The sequence below is a fragment of the Ahaetulla prasina genome, chromosome 1 (assembly GCF_028640845.1).
Source record: "Ahaetulla prasina isolate Xishuangbanna chromosome 1, ASM2864084v1, whole genome shotgun sequence".
Classification (NCBI taxonomy): Eukaryota; Metazoa; Chordata; class Lepidosauria; order Squamata; family Colubridae; genus Ahaetulla; species Ahaetulla prasina.
The window spans coordinates 79435867-79456375 of record NC_080539.1 but is presented as its reverse complement, the minus strand read 5'-3'; the positions used below and the strand labels follow the sequence as shown (position 1 = coordinate 79456375).

At 37.4% G+C, this 20509-nt stretch overlaps 1 protein-coding gene across 8 annotated transcripts in view; it reads right to left on the bottom strand.

The window, feature by feature from the left end:
* AKT3 (AKT serine/threonine kinase 3) overlaps positions 1-20509 on the bottom strand; it is a 191060-nt gene that overhangs the window by 34618 nt on the left and 135933 nt on the right. For 7 of the 8 annotated variants that reach the window (XM_058165610.1, XM_058165626.1, XM_058165661.1 and 4 more), the window contains 2 exons: positions 19356-19478; positions 6172-6300 (listed from right to left, as the gene is read on the bottom strand). In XM_058165610.1, the coding sequence (XP_058021593.1) occupies positions 6172-6300; positions 19356-19478 (252 nt within the window). The remainder of the gene's footprint in view (positions 1-6171; positions 6301-19355; positions 19479-20509) is intronic. The other variant, XM_058165644.1, reaches the window with a different exon arrangement.

Below are 20509 nucleotides of genomic sequence, written 5' to 3'. Positions count from 1 at the left end.
ATCTATCCATCTTTTGTTTTTTTACTTTAATAAAGCATTATTGTCAAAATGCTTCATGTTATTAATTAGGGATGTCTTTTATTTTATCCATATGTTTTAAAATAAATTTCTCTGATTGATCACTGACTACATTACACAGTGTTGACTACTATTTAAAAAAAATATCAAGGGAGGAGGTGAATTCCTTTCAATGGTTGTGCTCAGGTAGAGGCTGGCAGCCATCTGTCAGACATGCTTAATTTAGAGTCTTATACTGAGCAGGAGACTGGACTTGATGGCCTAAATGGCCCTTTCCAATTATGCAAAAAAACCTTTTCATAATGGACATAGGCTGTTTCAAAAAATTTATGAGATTACTAAGAGAACATGAATAGTTTTATGCACATATTTAAACATAAAACTGGGTAGCGATTTTAAATCCAGCTTTGAAGTTATTATAAAAACTGTACTTCAGGAAAACTGAAAAATAAAAATTACTTACTTTCTGAGGAACTCCCCCCACTCCAGCTAAATTATTATTTTATGCACAATGATATGAAAATATACTCAAAAGTTAATTGTTACTAAGTAATGAGTTCTTACTTTCAAGAATGTTTGCATATAAGTCCATTCTTTTATGTCAGACTTTAATATGAATAAGATAGAATATTGACACTGAAACTCATTTAATCAAAATTACCATAATATGAAAACAATTACCAGTCAATTGTTCTGTAGATTCTTACTTGGCATTCAAATAATTTTTATTTTTATACTATTACAAAAGTACAGTTTCTAGGATTCCAAAACCACCTTATTCAACCTTCCCCATCTGTCACCATCTGCTTCTTTTTAGCATGTACTTTTTGTGTGATCACATAAGCATGTGAAAAATAACTAATATTCATATGATTATCTGTTCATGCATTTGAGGACTGGACATAATGAAGCTGAAATGCCAAAAATGTACTTAACACTTCAAGTGTTGTTGTATCTTTATGTGAGCAACATTTTGTTTTAAAATTATTGTACATTTAGAGGGATGAATAAATAATGCTAATTCAACAGAAATGCAGCCACTTTCAATATAAATAAGGTTATTTTTTTTTCATAGTGCTCGCAGAGTTCTCTGATAGAACCACAGGTGAAATTTAGTGGGTTCTCATCGGTTCGCCCGAACCATTAGTAAATTGCTTAGGCAGTTCAGAGAACTGGTAAAAATAAAGTGCAAGAGAGGTTTTTTTTTCCTCTCTCTCTCCCTTCAGTTAATAGCTCCACTTAACAGTTGCAGCTGGAATGCAGTCATATATGCTGAGTCAAGTCAATAAACAACAGAAACTGACAAGATTAGGGCAGGGAAACCCATCAATCACCCATCTAGGGATGGGATTAACCTCTTCCCTTCAGGAAGAAGGACAAGATTACAAACATTTTCATATAAAGAGTATTAAATAACACTTCTGTAATCAGCTGATACTCCCTGGAGTTTCCCAAGACCTTTTATAGCTGCTGCAGTGTTGGCTACTTCTTGTTTCTTCCTAGGGGAAAAGATACAGGAGGGGACAATGATGCAGCTTGATCATACAAGCCGTGAATTTAATGCATGTGTGGTCCAGCCAGCTGTATTGCTTCTGCTGTGAAGCACCCAATTTAGAACATAGAGAACATAGAATAATAGTTGGAAGGGTTAATGGCTTTTGGCAGCATGCCCAGGCTTTCAATTAGCCTGAGTAGCTGCTCTTGTTTCCCTTTCAGCTGCTGAGTTTGCTTTGGGGTTGACTTTTTTAAAAGGGGGGAATGGCTGTTTTAAGTTTTCTGCATTGTTTTAGTGGTTCCTGGGACTGTCCTTTTGGGGTGTACTTCCCTCACTCTTTTTAAAAGCCTCTAGGGATGGCAAGCTATTCCGCTGGTTGATTTCTCCTTAGTTTCTCCTTAGTCCAACTCACAATAAAATAGCACTGTTCCAATATTTAAAATAGAATAGAATAACAGAGTTGAAAAGGACCTTGGAAGTCTTCTAGTCCAAACCCTCTGCTTAGGCAGGAAACCCTACACTACTTCAAATCTCTTCTTAAAAACCTCCAGTGTTGGAGCATTTACAACTTCTGGAGGCAAGTTGTTCCACTGAAATTTGAGGGGCTCCTACAAAAATGAGGAAGTCAAATCTATTTTTCAAAGCACCAAAAGGCACAACAAGAAACAATGGATGGAAACTAACCAAAGAGAGAAGCAACCTAGGACTAAGGAGAAATTTCCAAAGGGTGAGACCAATCAAGTTGGCCACACCCACCAAGTCACATGACCCACTTCCCACAGAAAACACAGGGAGCCACAAAACCTGGGTAGGTGTGACTGGGTTGGAGTGACATTGAGTTGGCCATGCCCAGCCACTCACATGACCACCAAGCCACGCCCACAGAACTGGTAGTAAAAAAAAATGAATTTCACCACTGGATAGAATTGCCTAGCTCGGCAATTAAGATTCATTAGAAAATCCCAAATTATTACTAATTTTGACATGCAAGAAGAAATACAACAGCTCAGCTGGGGAAATTTCTAGGAAAGAAATGGTGAAATGATGATGGTTCCGCTAAAAGTAGATCCAGCAACCATTATGATTAATTAATGGTGACAGACTGGGAGAAGTTAATAATAGAGAAAATTTTCAAGGAGACTCACTCTGCAAGAAGATTGCACAGATTGACTACAAAGAACAACATGATAAAGTAGCAATAATAGAGCATTGGAATATCTGCAAGAAATGCCATTTGCCTGCAAGCAAGAACTAGTGGAATCCTAAAGAGACAAAGTACAAAATAATAGAAACTGAAGAAGCTAAAATGCTCAGGAATTTTGAAATTCAAACAGGCTGCCACATAACACCCCAGACTTAACAATTCTTGATAAGAAAAAAAAAAGTCTGGACAGTAGAGATTAAAATACCAGAATAGTAGAGAAAGAGCTGAAAAAAAGCACAAAATATGAAGACCTGCAAACAGAAGTAGAATGTCAAATAGTATTAAGTATCTGGGGGTGCTGATAACTAACAGTCTGAATTGGTCTCTCCACACGTCATCCTTAGTGAAGCGTGGAAACAGTGTCTGCATTTCCTGTGTTGTATGAGCAGAACAGATCTTTCACCTTCTGTGCTGGCCACTTTTTACAAAGGTATTTATAGTTCTATGGACTAGAGTAGGTGCCTCCCTAATTTCCACTTTGGATACTACTTCCAGAAGAACAGTTTCAAAATGAAGAAAGCAGAAATATAGCTCCCAAAATTCTAACAGGCACTATTAGATCTGGATATGGCCTATCAGAAAGCTTATCTTTTTCCTTCAATTTTTCTCCATCATGTTTCAGAACATGCTGCTTATTTAACCATCTCATAGTCTTGGCCATTTTAGAGTTCTGGGGAGAGATCTGTACTCCCCAGAGTGTCCAGAAGCAGACATGGATCTTAGACAAAGTCATTAGCAGTTATCATTAAGAAAATGGTACTGAAACAAGATTAAGAACTGGGCTACAGAAAGAGAAAGTCTGTAACAAATGATTCTGAAGTTAGAATGCAACCCCAAGATAGTGGCAGATACCTGGAATGCCTTGTCCTCTCACAAGCCCCTAAGAGAAGATGATCTCTTCTATCAAACTACCTGCTTTATAAATGTTGATGTGTTTTTTTTTCTTCACATACAAGGAGTGTCTTTTTCTTAAGTACAGCAAGTAGGTGGCACATTCCTATCGTACCTGACATATTTACAAAATGGATTTCTAGGATCACAGGTCCAAACATCAAGCAGAATGGATATCATTTGTATCACTTTTAAAGATGTGAACTAATCATCCAAAATGTCATGTAGAATCGCAGAATTTTGTGCAGTTTAAAGCTATGGAAATCTAAGAACAGAACAAGTGTTTCAAAAAGATGGATAATGTTCCCAATGCTGCTGTAATTCTGCAGGTAAAAGAAAACTAAGAAGGAATATAGATATAAGGAAAGAATCTGCTAAGACTAGAAATAGCTTGAAAACAGACAAAGTGGTATTGAAACACAACAGGGGTCTCTTCCACATCTTACATTTTGTTTTGAGAGATTGGTAAAGGACTTTCCTTTCACACCTTCCCCCCACATTTGACTCATTACAGTTTGCCTAATGGAAGAACCGCTTTATAGATGATGCACTTTCCTATGTGCTTCATCTTAATTTGGCACACCTGGAGAAGAAGCATACTCATATGTGTGAATGCTGTTTATTAATTTTAGTTTGGCGTTCAACACTGTCAATCCTCAGCATTTGGTGAACAAACTGGGCCTATTAGGTTTTAATACTTTTTTATGTAATCGGATACTGGATTTCCTTATTGATAGGCCCCAGTTTGTGTGAGTTGGAAGAAAAGTTTCCAACTCCATCTTCTTGAGCACAAGTTCCCCATAGGGCTATGTCTTGAGTCCATTACTGTTCATCTTGATGACCCATGACTCCTGTGCCAAATCTGCTACAAATCACATTGTAAAGCAAGTGGATGACACGGCAGTGGTGGGTCTTATCTGGGATGACAATGAAGATGCATATAAGGAAGAGGTGAAGGCTCTGGTGGACTGGAGCAATAAAAGTAACCTGGTTCTAAATGTTAATAAAACAAAGGAGATCATCGTAGATTTTAGAAAGAGACAGCATAGTCATACTCCACTCAGTATCAAGGATGCAGTTGTATAGATGGTCAACAGTATTAAGTATCTGGGGGGTGCAGATAACTAACAATCTAAACTGGTCTCTCCACACATCCTTAGTGAAGCATAAAAACCAGGGTCTGGATTTCCTGCATCGGATGAGGAGAGCACATCTTTCTCCTGTCCTGGCCACTTTCTACAGAGGCACAATTGAGAGCATTTTAACAAACTGCATCACTGTTTGGTTTGGTGGCTACAGTGTCTTAGAGAGAAATTTTGTATTTATTTATTTTGTTATGTTTATGTAGTATATATTAGAGGTGGAAACCCTTTGAGAGCTGTATGCAATGAAATTTCCTTTTTAATGTATGCCGATTAATGTACATTCAAAGTGACAGTAAAGTTATTATAAGTTCTAAAGAAAATCAAGGAAAATAATAACAATAAATGCATTACCACATAAGGAAAGGAGGAAGACACATAAAATGTAAACCCTGGAACTATTATATAGAAAAAGGCATAATTATAATGAAGCAGCTAAACTTCAATAAAAAGGCTTCTTATTCTTCAGTAAAACAACTTATCTAAGAGAACTTTGAGCTTGACTCTCTTCCGCTAGCTCCTAAGAGCAGATTTTATTTTCTAGAGTGAGAGTTATTGCCAAAACTCTCAATGAAGCTCTGCCAACAGGAATCTCATTGCCCTTCTGCCTTACTAAGTGGTTCCCATAAAAATCCCCATCTATAGAAGATTCTTCAACCTTCTAAACATCATATAATTCATATATAAGATGCATAGAATTCACAAAGAATAATAGCTAAGCATGTATCCATCCAGAGCAGGCTACAGGTTTCCTGGTTCAATCACAAGATGCAGAGAAAGATGATAATGAAAATCTTGCTTTCAAAATGTTTTTGATTTTAAGAGGCAAATATACTCTAAAGATGAGCTTTAAATAAACATTAATGAAAGCTTGGCAAAAAATATTTTCGCTGTTATCATTAGGTGACAAATTGTTTAAGCTACAATTCTTTTCATATAGTTATATCAGCAATATTCCTTGAATTTTCTCCAAACTTCACTTGGAAATAAAATTTTCATCTCCTTATTTTCTTTCATCTAATTTGTGAACTTTTCTGAATTAGTTAACATTTAGTTTTCTATGTGTGAAAAGATAAATGCTTTAAAAGAGAAAGAAAGGAAAAAGAAAATTCCTTTGAGAGAAAAGGGGAAAGGAGAAGAAGGGCAGAGGGGGGAGGGAGGGAGAGAGAGAGAATTTACAATTTATATGGCAGACAGATTCCACTACAGAAATTGTAATTTAAACTAATGCATATGCCAATGTTTAACTACACTTTTAATTAAGTTTAAACTACACTTTTAAAAATTCCCAAAACAAAACCTATAACAAATACAGTACCCTTTGTAATAGTATCTGCAATTATTAAAATATAAAGATTACCATTCCAAAGCATTTTATGATTAAAGAAACTGTAAGACTTTAAAATATAAAGAACTCATACCTCTGGAGCCAAATATTCTGGAGTACCACAGAATGTTTTCATAGTAGCTGCATCTGTTATCCCTTCTTTGCAAAGTCCAAAATCTGTAATTTTTATGTGTCCATCTTTATCCAGCATTAGATTTTCTAACTGTATTTTCAAAACACACATAAAAAGCAGTCACTTAAAGACAAAAAACCCCACCTACCATGTAATAATTCTATTACAATTTTGCTATCAATAAAAGTAATAGATAATGACAAATCTGATATTTTAAAGTTTTTTTCCTTTAAAATTAGTTTAAAGGTCACTTGAACTGATTGAAGTTATAGATTGATTTACATATCTTTACTCCTTTAATCCAATGTGCTGTTTCCATTTTAATATATTCCCTCATTTACTCTTTCTGAAGAACCAATAATGGCTTTTAAAATAATATTATTCTAAGAAAAAAAATACCAGCATATCTATTGATTACATACCTTTGTATCTAGTTTGATATTTACTTATGTCATTTATATAATTGCTATTTATATTTTTATAGCATGATTTTTAGGATTAGACAAATCCTACACAAGATGTACTACTGAACATGAGGGTACACACATGATCTTTTAAACAGTGGCTCATGGTATCTTGATAGGCATATTTATGCACCTTGTTTCACTGGTAAACACACAGCCATTTAACCTTAAAGGGAACAGCATCATACACTTGCAGGAAAAAGCATAAATGGAGAAGGAACTAGTGGTATTCTATCTTCTTAAACATGAAAGAGCGATAACTGGAATTATGTAAAACAGTTCATATATTGTACAGAAAAAGTGAAATAACTATGTCTTCTTGTTTTAATGAACTAAATTTTGTACTGTGGGCATGTGGAATTCTAAAGCTGCCAGGAAAGAGAACTCATTTTAATGTATTTATATACTGTGGTCAAAGTTCATTATTCTGAAATGATATAGAAACTAAAGGTGTTTGCAGCAAGTTATGAAGACTGAAAAGTTCTATTCACATATGTGGTATATCACGATGCAAACACTATTATATAATTATGAATTTATATAGTGATTTCTGATACAATTACATAAATCATGGAATTTGAATCAAGATGCTATAACTCATATTTTAGCAATTGCTCCCCTTGCTAAATCATTACTGGAAGTTTCTTCATCATATCAATCACTAATCAAGGTGACTGACCGCTAATCAAGGAGAAAAGCAACCTAGAACTAAGGAGAAATTTCCTGACGGTTAGAACAATTATTCAGTGGAACAAATTGCCTCCAGAAGTTGTGAAAGCTCCAACACTGAAAGTTTTTAAGAAGAGATTAATTTGTCTGAAACGGTATAAGGTTTCCTGCCTGAGCAAGGTGTTGGACTAAAAGACCTCCAAGTCTCTTCCACCTCTGTTATTCTGTTCTGTTCAGTATGGTACCGTGTTTCTCCAAAAAGAAGGCCAGGTCTTATTTTCTTTTGACCCCCTTCTTATTGGAGGGTTCTAATTATTGACTCACCTCGCGGCGGTGGCATTGACAGCCCCCTCCCCAGCAGGAGTCTGCTGCTGGCCCACTTCTTCTGCGGCCACTTGCTGCCACTCACATGCATTGTCCCAGCCTCTGTTTTCCCTTCAGATGCCTGCCGGAAGGCATCTGCAGCCTATAAGAGAGATCCAAATTGATCTGGAGCTCTGTTACCAGCTGCAGATGTCTTCCAGCAGGCATCTGAAGGCGAAACGGAGGACGGGGCAATGCATACAAGTGGCAGCAAGCGGCCAAAGAAGAAGGCAACGCAAGTGTCAGGGTGTGTGAGGCCTGGTAAGTAGGACAGCTCCACCCCCCCATCCCCACCCCTAGCTTATTTTTTACCTGTGTGCCTCACCCCACCCCTGGCTCCCCAGGGTGGATGGGGATTTAATTTGGGCTAATTTTGTGGGTGGGGCTTAATTTCATCGCATGCACTCAAAAACATGATAAAGCTTCTTTTCAAGGTGGCTCCTCTTTTTGGAGAAACATGGTAATAACAACCTTAGTTGCATGAAGAACATGATATACTACACTGACTACACTGACATTAGAAGCACTGTTATTTGTCATTAATATACATATATAACAGTTAAATATTAAAATATTAAAGTTTTGCTTCTTTCCTTTTATTTGAATTATTATATCTTGATATACTGCATCATTTCAATTTCAATAGTCATATTTATTTAATTAAAGATTGTTGACATTCTAATGTCAAGATGGCGCAATCATTAGAATGCAGTATTGCAGGCTGACTCTGCCCCCTGCCAGTATCCTGACTGGTTCAAGGTTGACTCAGCGTTCCATCTTTCTGAGGTCAGTAAAGTGAGAACCCAGGTTGTTGGGGGGCAATGTGCTGACTCTGTAAACTACTTACAGATTGCTACAAAGCACTATGTAAGTGCTATTGCAGTATCCGTAAGTGCTATTGCTAATGCTATTGCTATTTACATAGCTTGGAGTATTGAAAATAGTCTATTTTAAATGACTCAGAAGAGACTCCTCCCCAAGATGACTGCTGAACAATAGCAACTTTTCTTTTTCCTCCCAATGATATGCCAATTCTGCTGTCAAAGCTGGTACTTTGGTAGTGCTGCTCCATGGATTTGAATGGGAACATTTAGGAATGACCCATGATGACTTTCAAAGTCCGTGGACCCACCTGAGAAGGGGAGTCTGGAGGGAAGATTTCAGTTCCCTCTGGGAGCAGTCAGAAAGTCATGGGTATCCACCTTTCCTCTTGGCAGCTTGTTTTCTTAAGAATGCCTGAGTTTAAACTTCACTTTTTGAACTTTTTGTTTTATTTATCTTTTTATCTTTAAAAGTTGACCGGCTGGTTGAATACCGATTTATTTTACCCCCATGCTGGACCCTATCTGTTCATCTTCTCTTTGATTGGTATGCTGTTGTTCTAAATAACTTTTGCTTTTTCATAAAGAAAACATGGCATGTTCTGTGGTAATGAAAGTATTTTCATTTGATTTATATCTATTTTGGACTCTCACAACAGCTTTTTATATATTACTAATTTGTAAAATGTTTGAAGCATTTTTTTAATTCTTTTTTAAATTCTGGATTGAAATATAAAGAAAATATCTTCTCTGGGGTTTTTTAGGTTGGCTTTTTTTTTATTCTGAGGATGCCTTTTGTTATGTTTTTCATTCTGAGAATTCTTGTGCTCTTTTATCTATCGTTGCCAAGTTACACAGAGTAAAAATTTATCAGGATACAGACAAGCAAATGTAGCTGACATTTGAAAAAAGACCTTGGCAAAATGCAATATTTATTTGAAATATTTTTTAAAAGTTTGATGAAATGATAATGGTTGTGGAAAATATTAAGTTACATCTAGCTATAGATAAACTTACAAAAGGAATGTGATCTGAAAGCAGTAGGTTCGTTAGAAAGAAATATTAATGCTACAGATGTAGAATTCAGACTTAGAACTAACTGTTGGCTCTTGTATAGAAAATGGCAAAAAACACCCATTGGATATATCAGATTTGCTCTGGTGACTTTCTTAATGACCATTGTAAAAATGGTTGCTTAATGACCACGACTTACAACAGAAATTCTGGCTCAATTGTGGTCCTAAGTCAAAACTACCTACATTTGTTTAAGCATGCTTGACCTGCTACAATGTGGGCCTTTTGAACCAGCTGTAGCTTCTAATTACTTCTCATAAGGAAGTAGAGAAAAGAATGCAGAAGGAGAAAAGATGGAGAGGAAGAGAAAATATGACCTCAAAATGTGAGTAAGTTCTTTTCACATTGCACGAGGGAATGGCAGAAATAGTCAGTGGACCCAGTGAGGAAAAAGGAATCAAGAATGACAGTAAATGGAAATGCTCCAGTTTGTTTCTATTACAAAAAAATATGTTATTTTAAAAAAAAACTGTTGGATCCACCAATGTGAGGAGACCTCCAATAGATTATTTTATCCCCAGAGACCATTTCCATCTACAGAGAGAGAGGGGAGGGGGGATGGAGAAACAAATGTAAAGTTGTCTAAAAAGCCTAGGAAAATCTGCTTGACATCAAAAAGACAGACATCAGACTGAATTTTGGGGAAGGAAGAAGGGCCATCTGTTTTATGTCTTACACTCACTCCACACACTGTAGGAAATGACTCATTCATTTGAAAGCATCATAGGGCTTTATAAAATAAGCACCAGCATCTCAAACTTTACTAACTACCATACAAATAAACATGAAAATCCTATCCAAATTCTGAATGAGAATTCAAGATGATACATTTTCAGGATCTTTTTAAAAAACAAAATCCTAAACAATAAATTAATTGGAAGTATACTAGTGTAGCAGATATTGGATCACTTAATGACTGTGACGTTCATTTGACAACCACCACAAAAAGTCATGAAACTGGGCGCAGCCACATGGATATCTCAACTCATGACCATCATGACTTATAATTGAAATTCTGGGATCCCTTACCAATGTAAGGAAAGGACTACATGTCATGTCATCAGCATAGCACAGGTTATCGATGTTTCTTCCTCAAATTTTAAAATAATGTTCATCTTTCAATCCAGCTTCCTTTAAAATATATATATGCATATAGGGCAGTGATGGCTAACCTTTTCCAGACCGAGTGGCCAAAGTGCCCGAACCCCCAAAATGCAATGTGTGTGTGGCCCCCGTGCATGTGCCCCGCTCCCATGCATGCACCCCGCCCCCTGCGCATATCCTGCGCATGCACACATGTGCCCCTTGCACATGCACATGTAGTGCCCCGCACATGCCCCGCCCCCCGCATATGTGTGGCAGAGACCCGAAGACCAGCTGGCGGCATGTGTGCATTGCAGCAGAACTGAACTGGGGTGACAGCTCACATGCCATCAGAGAGGGCACTGCGTGCCACCTGTGGCACGCAAGCCATAGGTTCGCCATCAAGGATATAGGTCATATGGGTTGAATAAAAAAGGGTGAGTATACAACGTTGTCTCATTTCTTTGCTAACTTTAAGCTAGTCTGTTTTATCATGTGTTGTCCATATTGTAGCTTCCTGGCTATATATTGTTTTCTCATTAGGACAATGAGGAATTTTTTAGGATTCCCGTTTTTCTAAGCACAAATTACACCTTGACATGATCAAAAATCGTAAGCGTTTATATAATAAATTAAGCATATAGTGAATTTCTTGGGGTATTTTTTGGCTTTCTCACTGCATCAGCAATAATGTTTTATTCCTTATTCCTTTTCTAAAGGCAGCATGAATACCTGATACTCTTTTCCTATGTAGGGCTCTAATTTGCATTGGACAATTATATGCTTTATTTTGGTAGCTTGTGAAATTAAGGATATTCTACAATAATTCACATACTCTATTAAAACTCCTTATTTCACTATGCAGATTGATGTTTTCTTATCTGTTGGCCACTGCATAATTCTCTAGACCAGGGGTGTCAAACTCAAGGCACACGGGCTGAATCCAGCCTCTGGGGTGCTTAGATCTGACCCACAATGCCCACCCACAGTGAAAACGGAGCAAATGGGATCTATAGCTCGGGGGGGGTCTCCATTTTTTGCTGGCGGAGGGTTGCAGGAGGCCATCACAACCAAAATGAGCCTGCAAGAGCTTTGCACGGCCCTCCTGAGCTCCATTTTCACTGGCAGAAGGCTGAAGGAGGCTGTCCCACCTGAAAACAGAGCTTGGGAGACAGTTTTCATTGGCAGAGTGCTTGGACCACAGGCACCCCTGACACAAGTGACATCAAACTGGAGACGCCCATCCTGGCCCCGCCAACTCCAGTCCTGTGAGGTCAAACACAACCCTGAAGCGGCCATCAATCAATAGCAAAAGCAACAATAATAGCACTTAGACTTATATACCACTTCACAATGCTTTTACAGCCCTCTCTAAGCAGTTTACAGACTCAGCATATTGCCTCCCCCAACAAACTGGGTCCTTATTTTACTGACCTCAGAAGGATGGAAGGGCCAGCATCGCGGTGACAAGGCGATGTCTTTGTGATCTTCCAAAGACATGTCGATATCTCTGCTGCCCAGAAGTCCTAAGTGACTTAAGTCGTCCTGTAGGGACGACAAACAAGAGGAGCACGGACTGTCCGGCTTAGGGAGACTGCAAAATCCCTAGTTGGTACAGAAGAAGCTCCTCAAACTGGGCAGTTAAGAAAGTGACCATAGAAGTTCCTAAAGCACTGGGGCGGCCGCAATGGAAGAGGAAGAAGAGAGACAGCATGTGACAGCAAGGTGAGAGACTGATTTTCTGAAAAGAAGAAGAGACTTTCTGCTCCAAACCCACCTGCAATAAATAAGGTAGAAAAGAAAGGCTGAGAGTGAGGGATGAGAGCAGGTGTGTATTCACTCTCACGCCCGGTAACTTGGCGGCAAAGAAAGCCTGGAAAAAAAGCCAATTTTTTATTCTTTTTGAAATACAGGGAAAATTGGGAAAATCCCTTATAAAATAAAAGTAATTTGGACTTATTGACTATAAACTGGAGAAGACTGAGCCCTATTCTATATAAATGTGATGGAATAGTGGTAATTGATGGATACTTTGTAAACTAATTATAGCAGGAGAAATTGAAAGAACTGTGTGTTACTGAAAGTTAAGATACATACGTACTTTCCTATACATTATATAAGAAATGCATTGCTATTGGTATGGGAGAAGGTTAGAGACAAATATTATATGAAAATTCCAACATGGTTATCAACAATGGAAGCTTTAATACATCCAAATACTTTTAATTTTAGAAACATTGTTATAAGGTATAAGTAATTATTAACAGATGGGGGGAATTGAAGCAGAAACAAAACTTGGAAGAACAGGAGATTGAATTAGATTGGTATATGTATATGCAAAAACAAACAAAAAATGAAGAAGATGCTATAAACTATGTGGTTTCTACTTAGAAAAAACAGAGCTGGATAGGATTCTCAAGGGAACAGAGGATAAATTAATTTTAAAAATCTACGATTGTTTGTTGGGTATTGCGTTAGAAGAGGAACAAGTAAAGGAAACAATGATAGCATGGGCCAAACATTTTGGATATTCAATAGATTTAGATAAATGGCAACAGTTATGGGAGAGGAAGTACAAATTAAAAATGTTCACGCATTTAAAGAAAATCAATATAAAATGTTTTATAGATGGCACATGCCCCCTGAGAAACTGGCAAAAATATTTAAAGATAAATGAGCTAAATGTTGGAAATGTCACCAGTTACCAGGATCTTATTATCACATGTGGTGGACATGCCGAGAAGCTAAAAATTATTGGAATAAAATAAAGGATTGATTAAAAGAAATGACCCAACAACATACTGACTTATTTATTTATTTATTTTATTTATTTATTTATTTATTTGATTTCTATACTGCCCTTCTCCCGAAGGACTCAGGGCGGTGTACAGGCAAGAATAAAACAGACGGTACAATATACAAATTTAAAATGCAGTTAAAAAACTTATTTTAAAATTGGCCTGAGAAGTAAAATATATAATAAGCTAAAAAACCCCATTTAAAATTAATTTCTAAGAATTTAAAAATTTGTTAAAATCAATTTAAGCCAGCCCCGCGCGAATAAAAAGATGTGTCTTCAGTTCGCGACGGAATGTCCGAAGGTCAGGTATTTGGCGTAAACCCGGGGGAAGTTCGTTCCAGAGGGTGGGAGCCCCCACAGAGAAGGACCTTCCCCTGGGGGCCGCCAGCCGACATTGCTTGGTGGACGGCACCCTGAGAAGTCCCTCTCTGTGAGAGCGTACGGGTCGGTGGGAGGCATGTGGTAACAGCAGGCGGTCCCGTAAGTACCCAGGCCCTAAGCCATGGAGCACTTTAAAGGTAGTAACCAACACCTTAAAGTGCACTCGAAAGGCCACAGGTAGCCAGTGCAGTCTGCGCAGGAGCGGTGTTATATGGGAGCTACGCGGAGCTCCTTCTATCACTTAAAACTGGAACTGTTCTTATTGGGTATTCTACCAGAGAAAATTAGTAAAGAAAATATTTATTTGATTATACGTGTAATAACAGCAGCAAGAATGTTTTTCACAAAATTGGAAAGCAGAGAAAATACTCCTGGAAGGAGAAATTATTTTAAAAAAATTTAGACTGTGCAGAAATGAATAGATTAACTTTGATGATCAAAGAAAGAGATGATTCAGAATATTTTAAGATGTGGAACCAATTTTACCATTGGTTAGAAAAAGTTATAAATATGTAAGAAAATGGTATAATTAGAATATTGTATTTATGAAAAATGGTAATAGATTAAACTGTAGTGAAGAAAGAAGAAACAACAAAAAGAATGAGCCATGAAGAAAACGCCGAGATGTCACATGGAAGGAATGACTGATGTACTAAATGTTTGTTTGTCTATAAAATAAAAAGTTTTTTTAAAAAAAGGATGGAAGGCTGAATCAACCTTGAGCCTGATGAGATTTGATCTGCCAAATTGTAGGCAGCCGGCAGTTAGCAGAAGTAGCCTGCAACACTGCGCTCTAACCACTGCACTACCACAGCAATGAAATTGTATTTGATACCCCTGCTCTAGACTTTTCTAGCAGAGCTTGGTTAGAATCTTTACTGATTTTTCTTCTGTTGCTTGTCATATTTCTGTGAGTATTCCATCAGTTCTTGTAGCCTTTCAACTTGGCAAGGATTGGAATGCTAATGTAACTTCACCTTCTAGTACAGGTAGTCCTTGACTGACAACCACAATTGAGCCCAAAACTTCTGTTTGTTAATTAGTTAAGTGAGTTTTGCCCATTTGACAACATTTCTTCCCACCATCGTTAAGTGATTCACTGCAGTTATTAAGTTAGTCATATGGTTGTTAAGTGAATCTGGCTTCCCCACTGACATTGCTTGTTGGAAGGTCACAAAATGGGATCACATGACCCCAGGACACTGCAACCATCATAAATATGAGTCAGTTGCCAAGTTACTGAATTTTGGTCTCGTTACCATGGGGATGCTGCAATGATCATGTGAAAACAATCATCAGACACTTTTTTCAGTGCCATTGTAATAAACAGTCACTAAATGAATTGTTGTAAGTCGAGGACTACTTGTACTAGAGGAAGTATCTTATAAGTACCCAAATATGCAAGACCTACTTGTAAGTAGGGATATGTTTCTAAGGGGCATTGTGATGACATCTCTACTGTACAATATTTCAATATATACCTTCAATTTTTGTCTTGATATGAAGAAATTAATGATTATTAATAGTAAAAATGTGCAAAAAAATAGTGCAAGTAATTTTCATACATGGAATAGTTGCAACACATGAGCACAAATATTCAAGAAGTTTTGATCTATACCAAAATGAAATTGTTGTTTTGTTCCAGATATTGACTAACCCATAGAAATACTGAAATGGAAAAAGTAAGAGCAATAAAAATCCACAGATGTCAATGGCAGCAGCTAAGGGAAGAAGGGTAGGGAGGACATTAGGAAATTAAGGGGCAGGAAAATAGAAGTTCCTCTCAACAGGCAGCTGCTGAGAGGAAGAATAAAGAAAGAAAATAGAACAGTAGTCTTTCTACTTCCTAATGAAAATCATTCTAAGATTTTGTTTTGATTAAAACCTGGGACAACACAAACATTCTGCCGGATTGCTTTGTTTGATTTTAGATGATTTTTTAAAAAGTATTTTCTATTGTTTGCATTTTCCTAGTTATGACAACCATATTTAAAGCACACTTTAGAAGTCTGGTCTCTAATCCTCTTCTCCAAAACTTTGACCACTAAAATTTTGAGCAGAGAGAAGTAATAAAGAGTAATAAAGAGACCCGATTACTGATCAAAAAGATATCTGAATATAATTTTGTTATGAAGTCAGTAACAAATTCCAATATTTAAGCTTTTTGAATTTCATCAAGTAAAACCATTACAAGCATCTGAAGAATAGAAGTGTATCCACATCATTTAAAATAAAATAAAAGATCTATCTATCCAATACCATACAAAATTCATACATCAAACATAAAATACTTTCTCAAAAGCCTTGAAAAACAATGGATAGAATAGGTATGAACTACTTGTTTATGTCTGTCAATTGACTGTATCTTATAGAAAGGTACAGAAAGCATTATGCACAGTGACAGTCTTCCACAATGGAAAGAATTCCTGGTTGGTTGGTTGGTTATGTGTTTATTTAAACCATTTACAGATAGTCCTTATACAACCACAATTGGGACCAGAATTTCTATCATTAAGTGAAATAGTCAGTAAATGAATTATCATGTCAATGTTCTGATTTAACACAGTTGTTAAATGAATCACATGGCCATTAAGTGAATTATATGGGTGTTAAGTAGAATCCAGTTTCCGTAATTGAATTTGCTTGTTTGAAGCTGGCTAGGGAGGTCATAAATTGTGATAACATGACTGCATAATCCAACAGTTGTGAATGGGAACCAGTTGCCAAGCACCGGAATTGCCATCATGTGACCACAGGGAAAGTGCAATGAACATATTTTTAAGGATAGGTCACAAATTCATTTTTTCGAAGGCTGCTGTAACTTCAAGCCATTGTTAAAAGAACGACTGTAAGTCGAGAACTACCTGCATATAGCTATACACTCACAGAAGTGGTTCTGGGCAATGCACAAAAGATACAAATTATACTATTTCACTGCAATTATATGTTCACCAATGTTTTCTATGCCATTCCTATACTTTCTTTTTAAAACCCACATCAAAAATGACAGTTCTAATTTCTGATATATGTAATCTGTTTAAAATATCTCCTAAATATTTAATTTTCTAAGTAGTAAGAATTTCTCAACTGAGCAGCCTAGAAAAAATAATATGCTATTTCTGAGGGCCTAGCTTCAACCCTTTTATACATATTTCTTTCCAGGCTCCCCTATTAAAATTGACTACAAACCCCTATACCTTCTATCGTAAAAATCCAGTTCGACTTTGACTACATTCAGTTTTAAACAACTACAAACATATTGAGAGCTATCCTAATCAGAAATGGAAAAACACAACATAGATCAGGGTTCACCAACCTTTCAGACCTCAGGGACCACTAAATTCATAATTTTAAATCCCGCGGACCACTAATATGAAATTTTTAAAAAGATAAATAGTATTTAGAGCAATATAAGATACAAATAATTTTTCTATGGACCACCAAAATTTTCTCGCGGACCACCAGTGGTCCATGGACCACCAGTTGGTGACCACTGACATAGACTGTGAAAAAATGAAAGGGAAAGGGGAATAATTGTTTTGGATCTAGTGACTTCTCCAGGTAACAATTCAATTCTTTCACCAGAACATTCTATCTTCTTCCAATATAAAAGAACATAGATGTTCCAAGGATAAAATGTAAAATTTGTTACTACTGGTTTTATGGGCATAGCTTGGTGGAGGGGAGTAATGTGACTGGTTGGGCGTGGCCAACTTTTTTTTTTTTTTTTTACTTTTAAAAGCATTTTTTCTATAAGCTCTTCAGCCAAAGACCTTGTAGAAAAAATGCTTTGAAAGGGTTCTGACGATCCCAGGTAAGTTGCCTGATCACCAGAACCCTTTAAAAGTTTTTTTTACAGCCCCTTTGGCCTAAGAGCTTGTAGAAAAAATGCTTTGAAAGGGTTCTGACAATCCCAGCTGACGCGTGCGATCATCAAAGGCTTTTTTAAAAAACTTTTTAAAGCATTTTTCCGTCGAAGAAAAAATGCTTTTAAAAGTAAAAAAAAACCTCTGATGATCGCGCAGTTCAGCTGGGCATGTGGGGGAGGGAGGGGGCAGGGATTTCCCAGTTTCAAAGGAAAGCGTTTTCAGGCAGCAGACTCACGATCCCCTTCCTGATTCCAAAAGTGGGATGTGGAGAAGCAAAAAAAGTGCTTCGTGTTTTAGGCGGCAGATCTGGCCAGGAGGAAAGAGGTGAGTCTGCTGAGAAGGAGGACAAGGGTGCACGGCTCTGCAATGTGCAACGGGAAGGAGCATTTTCAGGTGGCAGCGCTGTGATCCCCTCCCCGAATCCAAAACAGTTCCCGGTTCTCCGCTGCACATTGCAGGGGAACTGGCCACTGCCTGAAATGCGGCTCTGAAAATTGCATTGGTGAATCGGGTCAATGGGCAGCGGTGGCTGGAAAGGAGGGACGTTTCACGGCTCCTGCTCGGCTCAGCTCGGCTCCTGGGCGTAGAGAGGGCTTAGGTGGTGGTGGCAGCAGTGGCTCCTCACATTGCTGGGGAGTGAAGTCATCGTGACCATTGTTTGGCCTGAGCTGCCCGCTAGGCGGCCAGAATGGTGACCAGCCACGAACCATGGGGCCCGCCTTGTTTGCTGAAGCTGCAGGGCAGATCCCCCCTCAACCATCCTGAAGAGGTTTGTTCCTCAGGCTGTGCTCCGACCCTCCCCCCAGAGCAATAGGTAAGAAGATGGGGGCATCTCGGGAGCAGAGCCTTTGATGCCAAGTCCCTCTTCTGCCCCCATGAAAATCATTCCCCATCCCACTCATTCCAGTTAAACGCATGTAAAGTTATAGGGTTTGTTTTAAACAGATAAAAAGATCTGTGCTGCTCATTATCAAAATCAAGTAGAAGTCTGGACATGGCTGATCTTGATGCTAGTAGGCGGAAGCAGAATTCTTTTTTTCTTGTTTTCCTCCCCAAAAATTAAGGTGCGTCTTATACTCTGGTGCGTCTTATACTCTGAAAAGTATAGTAAGTTTGATTTAGCCAAGTTTAAAGTAAAAACAAAATAATCCTCAATGTGTCAAAGCCAGTTGCAATGAGAGAAAAAACCTCTTCTAATCATGTCCAGCTAACTGAATATTCAAAATAAACTTAGACAAAAGGGCTCCTCTGTATTTTCCGAGGTAGGTTAGCAATGAACGTTCTATTAGAACATTTAAAAACCAAAGTCCCTATTTTCATTTATGGAGTTTAATTATAACTGTAGCATTTATATGTGGTTTTAAATATATTTAATGAAAAAAGCAACAGAATTAGCACATTCCTTTATTCATACCACTAAACTGAATATTTCTTATGAACTATTTAAACAAATGCCAAGTTATACAGTTCACAATATAAAATTGAAAAATAGGCATTTTGATGAACTTCAATCTAGACCGCAATTTTCTAGTTTTTTTTTTCAAAATAGCATAACTTTCATAATTACTTTGTTTCTCCCAATAGTCTCTTCAAAAACAACATTTTGATTACTTTTTTTTACCTTGAGATCACGATATACAATCTTTCCAGAATGCAGATAGTCCAAAGCAGACACAATTTCTGCACCATAGAAGCGTGTGCGATCCTCAGAGAACACCCGCTCTCTCGACAAATGGAAAAACAGCTGCAGGGTAAACAGCAGGGACAGGATTGCAATAATTACTGATTTAGTGGGGGAAATTAACACAAACATAAAACACCTCTCATCACCATATTGTGATGATAGATAGTGTACTCTCAGTGGACATTCAGCACTCTTAGATAGCAGCTGGTTTATCTTTTCCAGGTTTCCAAGGGGAAAAAGCGAGCTGTTAAATCAGCATTTTAATCAATATACCAATCTTGTTTAAGGCATTTTCCTTGCTACCCATTTAACCTTCAGTTACCAGAGGAAAAATGTGCATCATCATCATTCTCTACTGTTTTCTCTTCTTTCTCCTCCTCTTTCTCCTTGTTTTTTTTTTAATTTGTAGCAAAGAAACTAATATAGGAATTCTACCAATCACTCTACCAAAGCCTTTGTATTACACAAAATAATGAGTATGTAAACCACAACTACATTGTGTGTAGTTGCAGTCACTAACTCTAGGCATTAGAAAGGACAATTTAACCCCTATCAGATCAGAAATTTCAGTTAAAGCATCAGAGGATGACTATTCTAGTCTCTGCTTGAATATATCCCATGAAAGGAAACCCACTTTTCTGAGTAACTTGTTCCACCATAAAGCTTCTCTTCATATAAGGATTCCCACCTACTCACCCCAAATTTCATTCAGAGGATGTGGTTTTATCTAAATCTATTACTCCTTTTCTGTGCTTAGAATCAGAGAGAACACAACTTGCATTACTTATGTGTGTGTTTTTTTCAGGAATTTAAACACTGTTCAGTTTTCCAACATTAAACATATGCAACATATTAAATCATTTTTTTACAAAGGGTTAGTTTCTTCATCTTGTTTCCCTTCCTGAACTTATCCCGATGTCTCTGAATATTTTTTTAAAGTATGATGCACAATACAGGTAGTCCTCAACTTATAACCACAATTGGGACGAGAATATCTATTGCTAAGAAAGGCAGTTGTTAAAGGAGTAGTGCCCAATTTTACAATCTTTTTGCCATGGTTGTTAAGCAAATCACTGCAGTTGTTAAGTGAA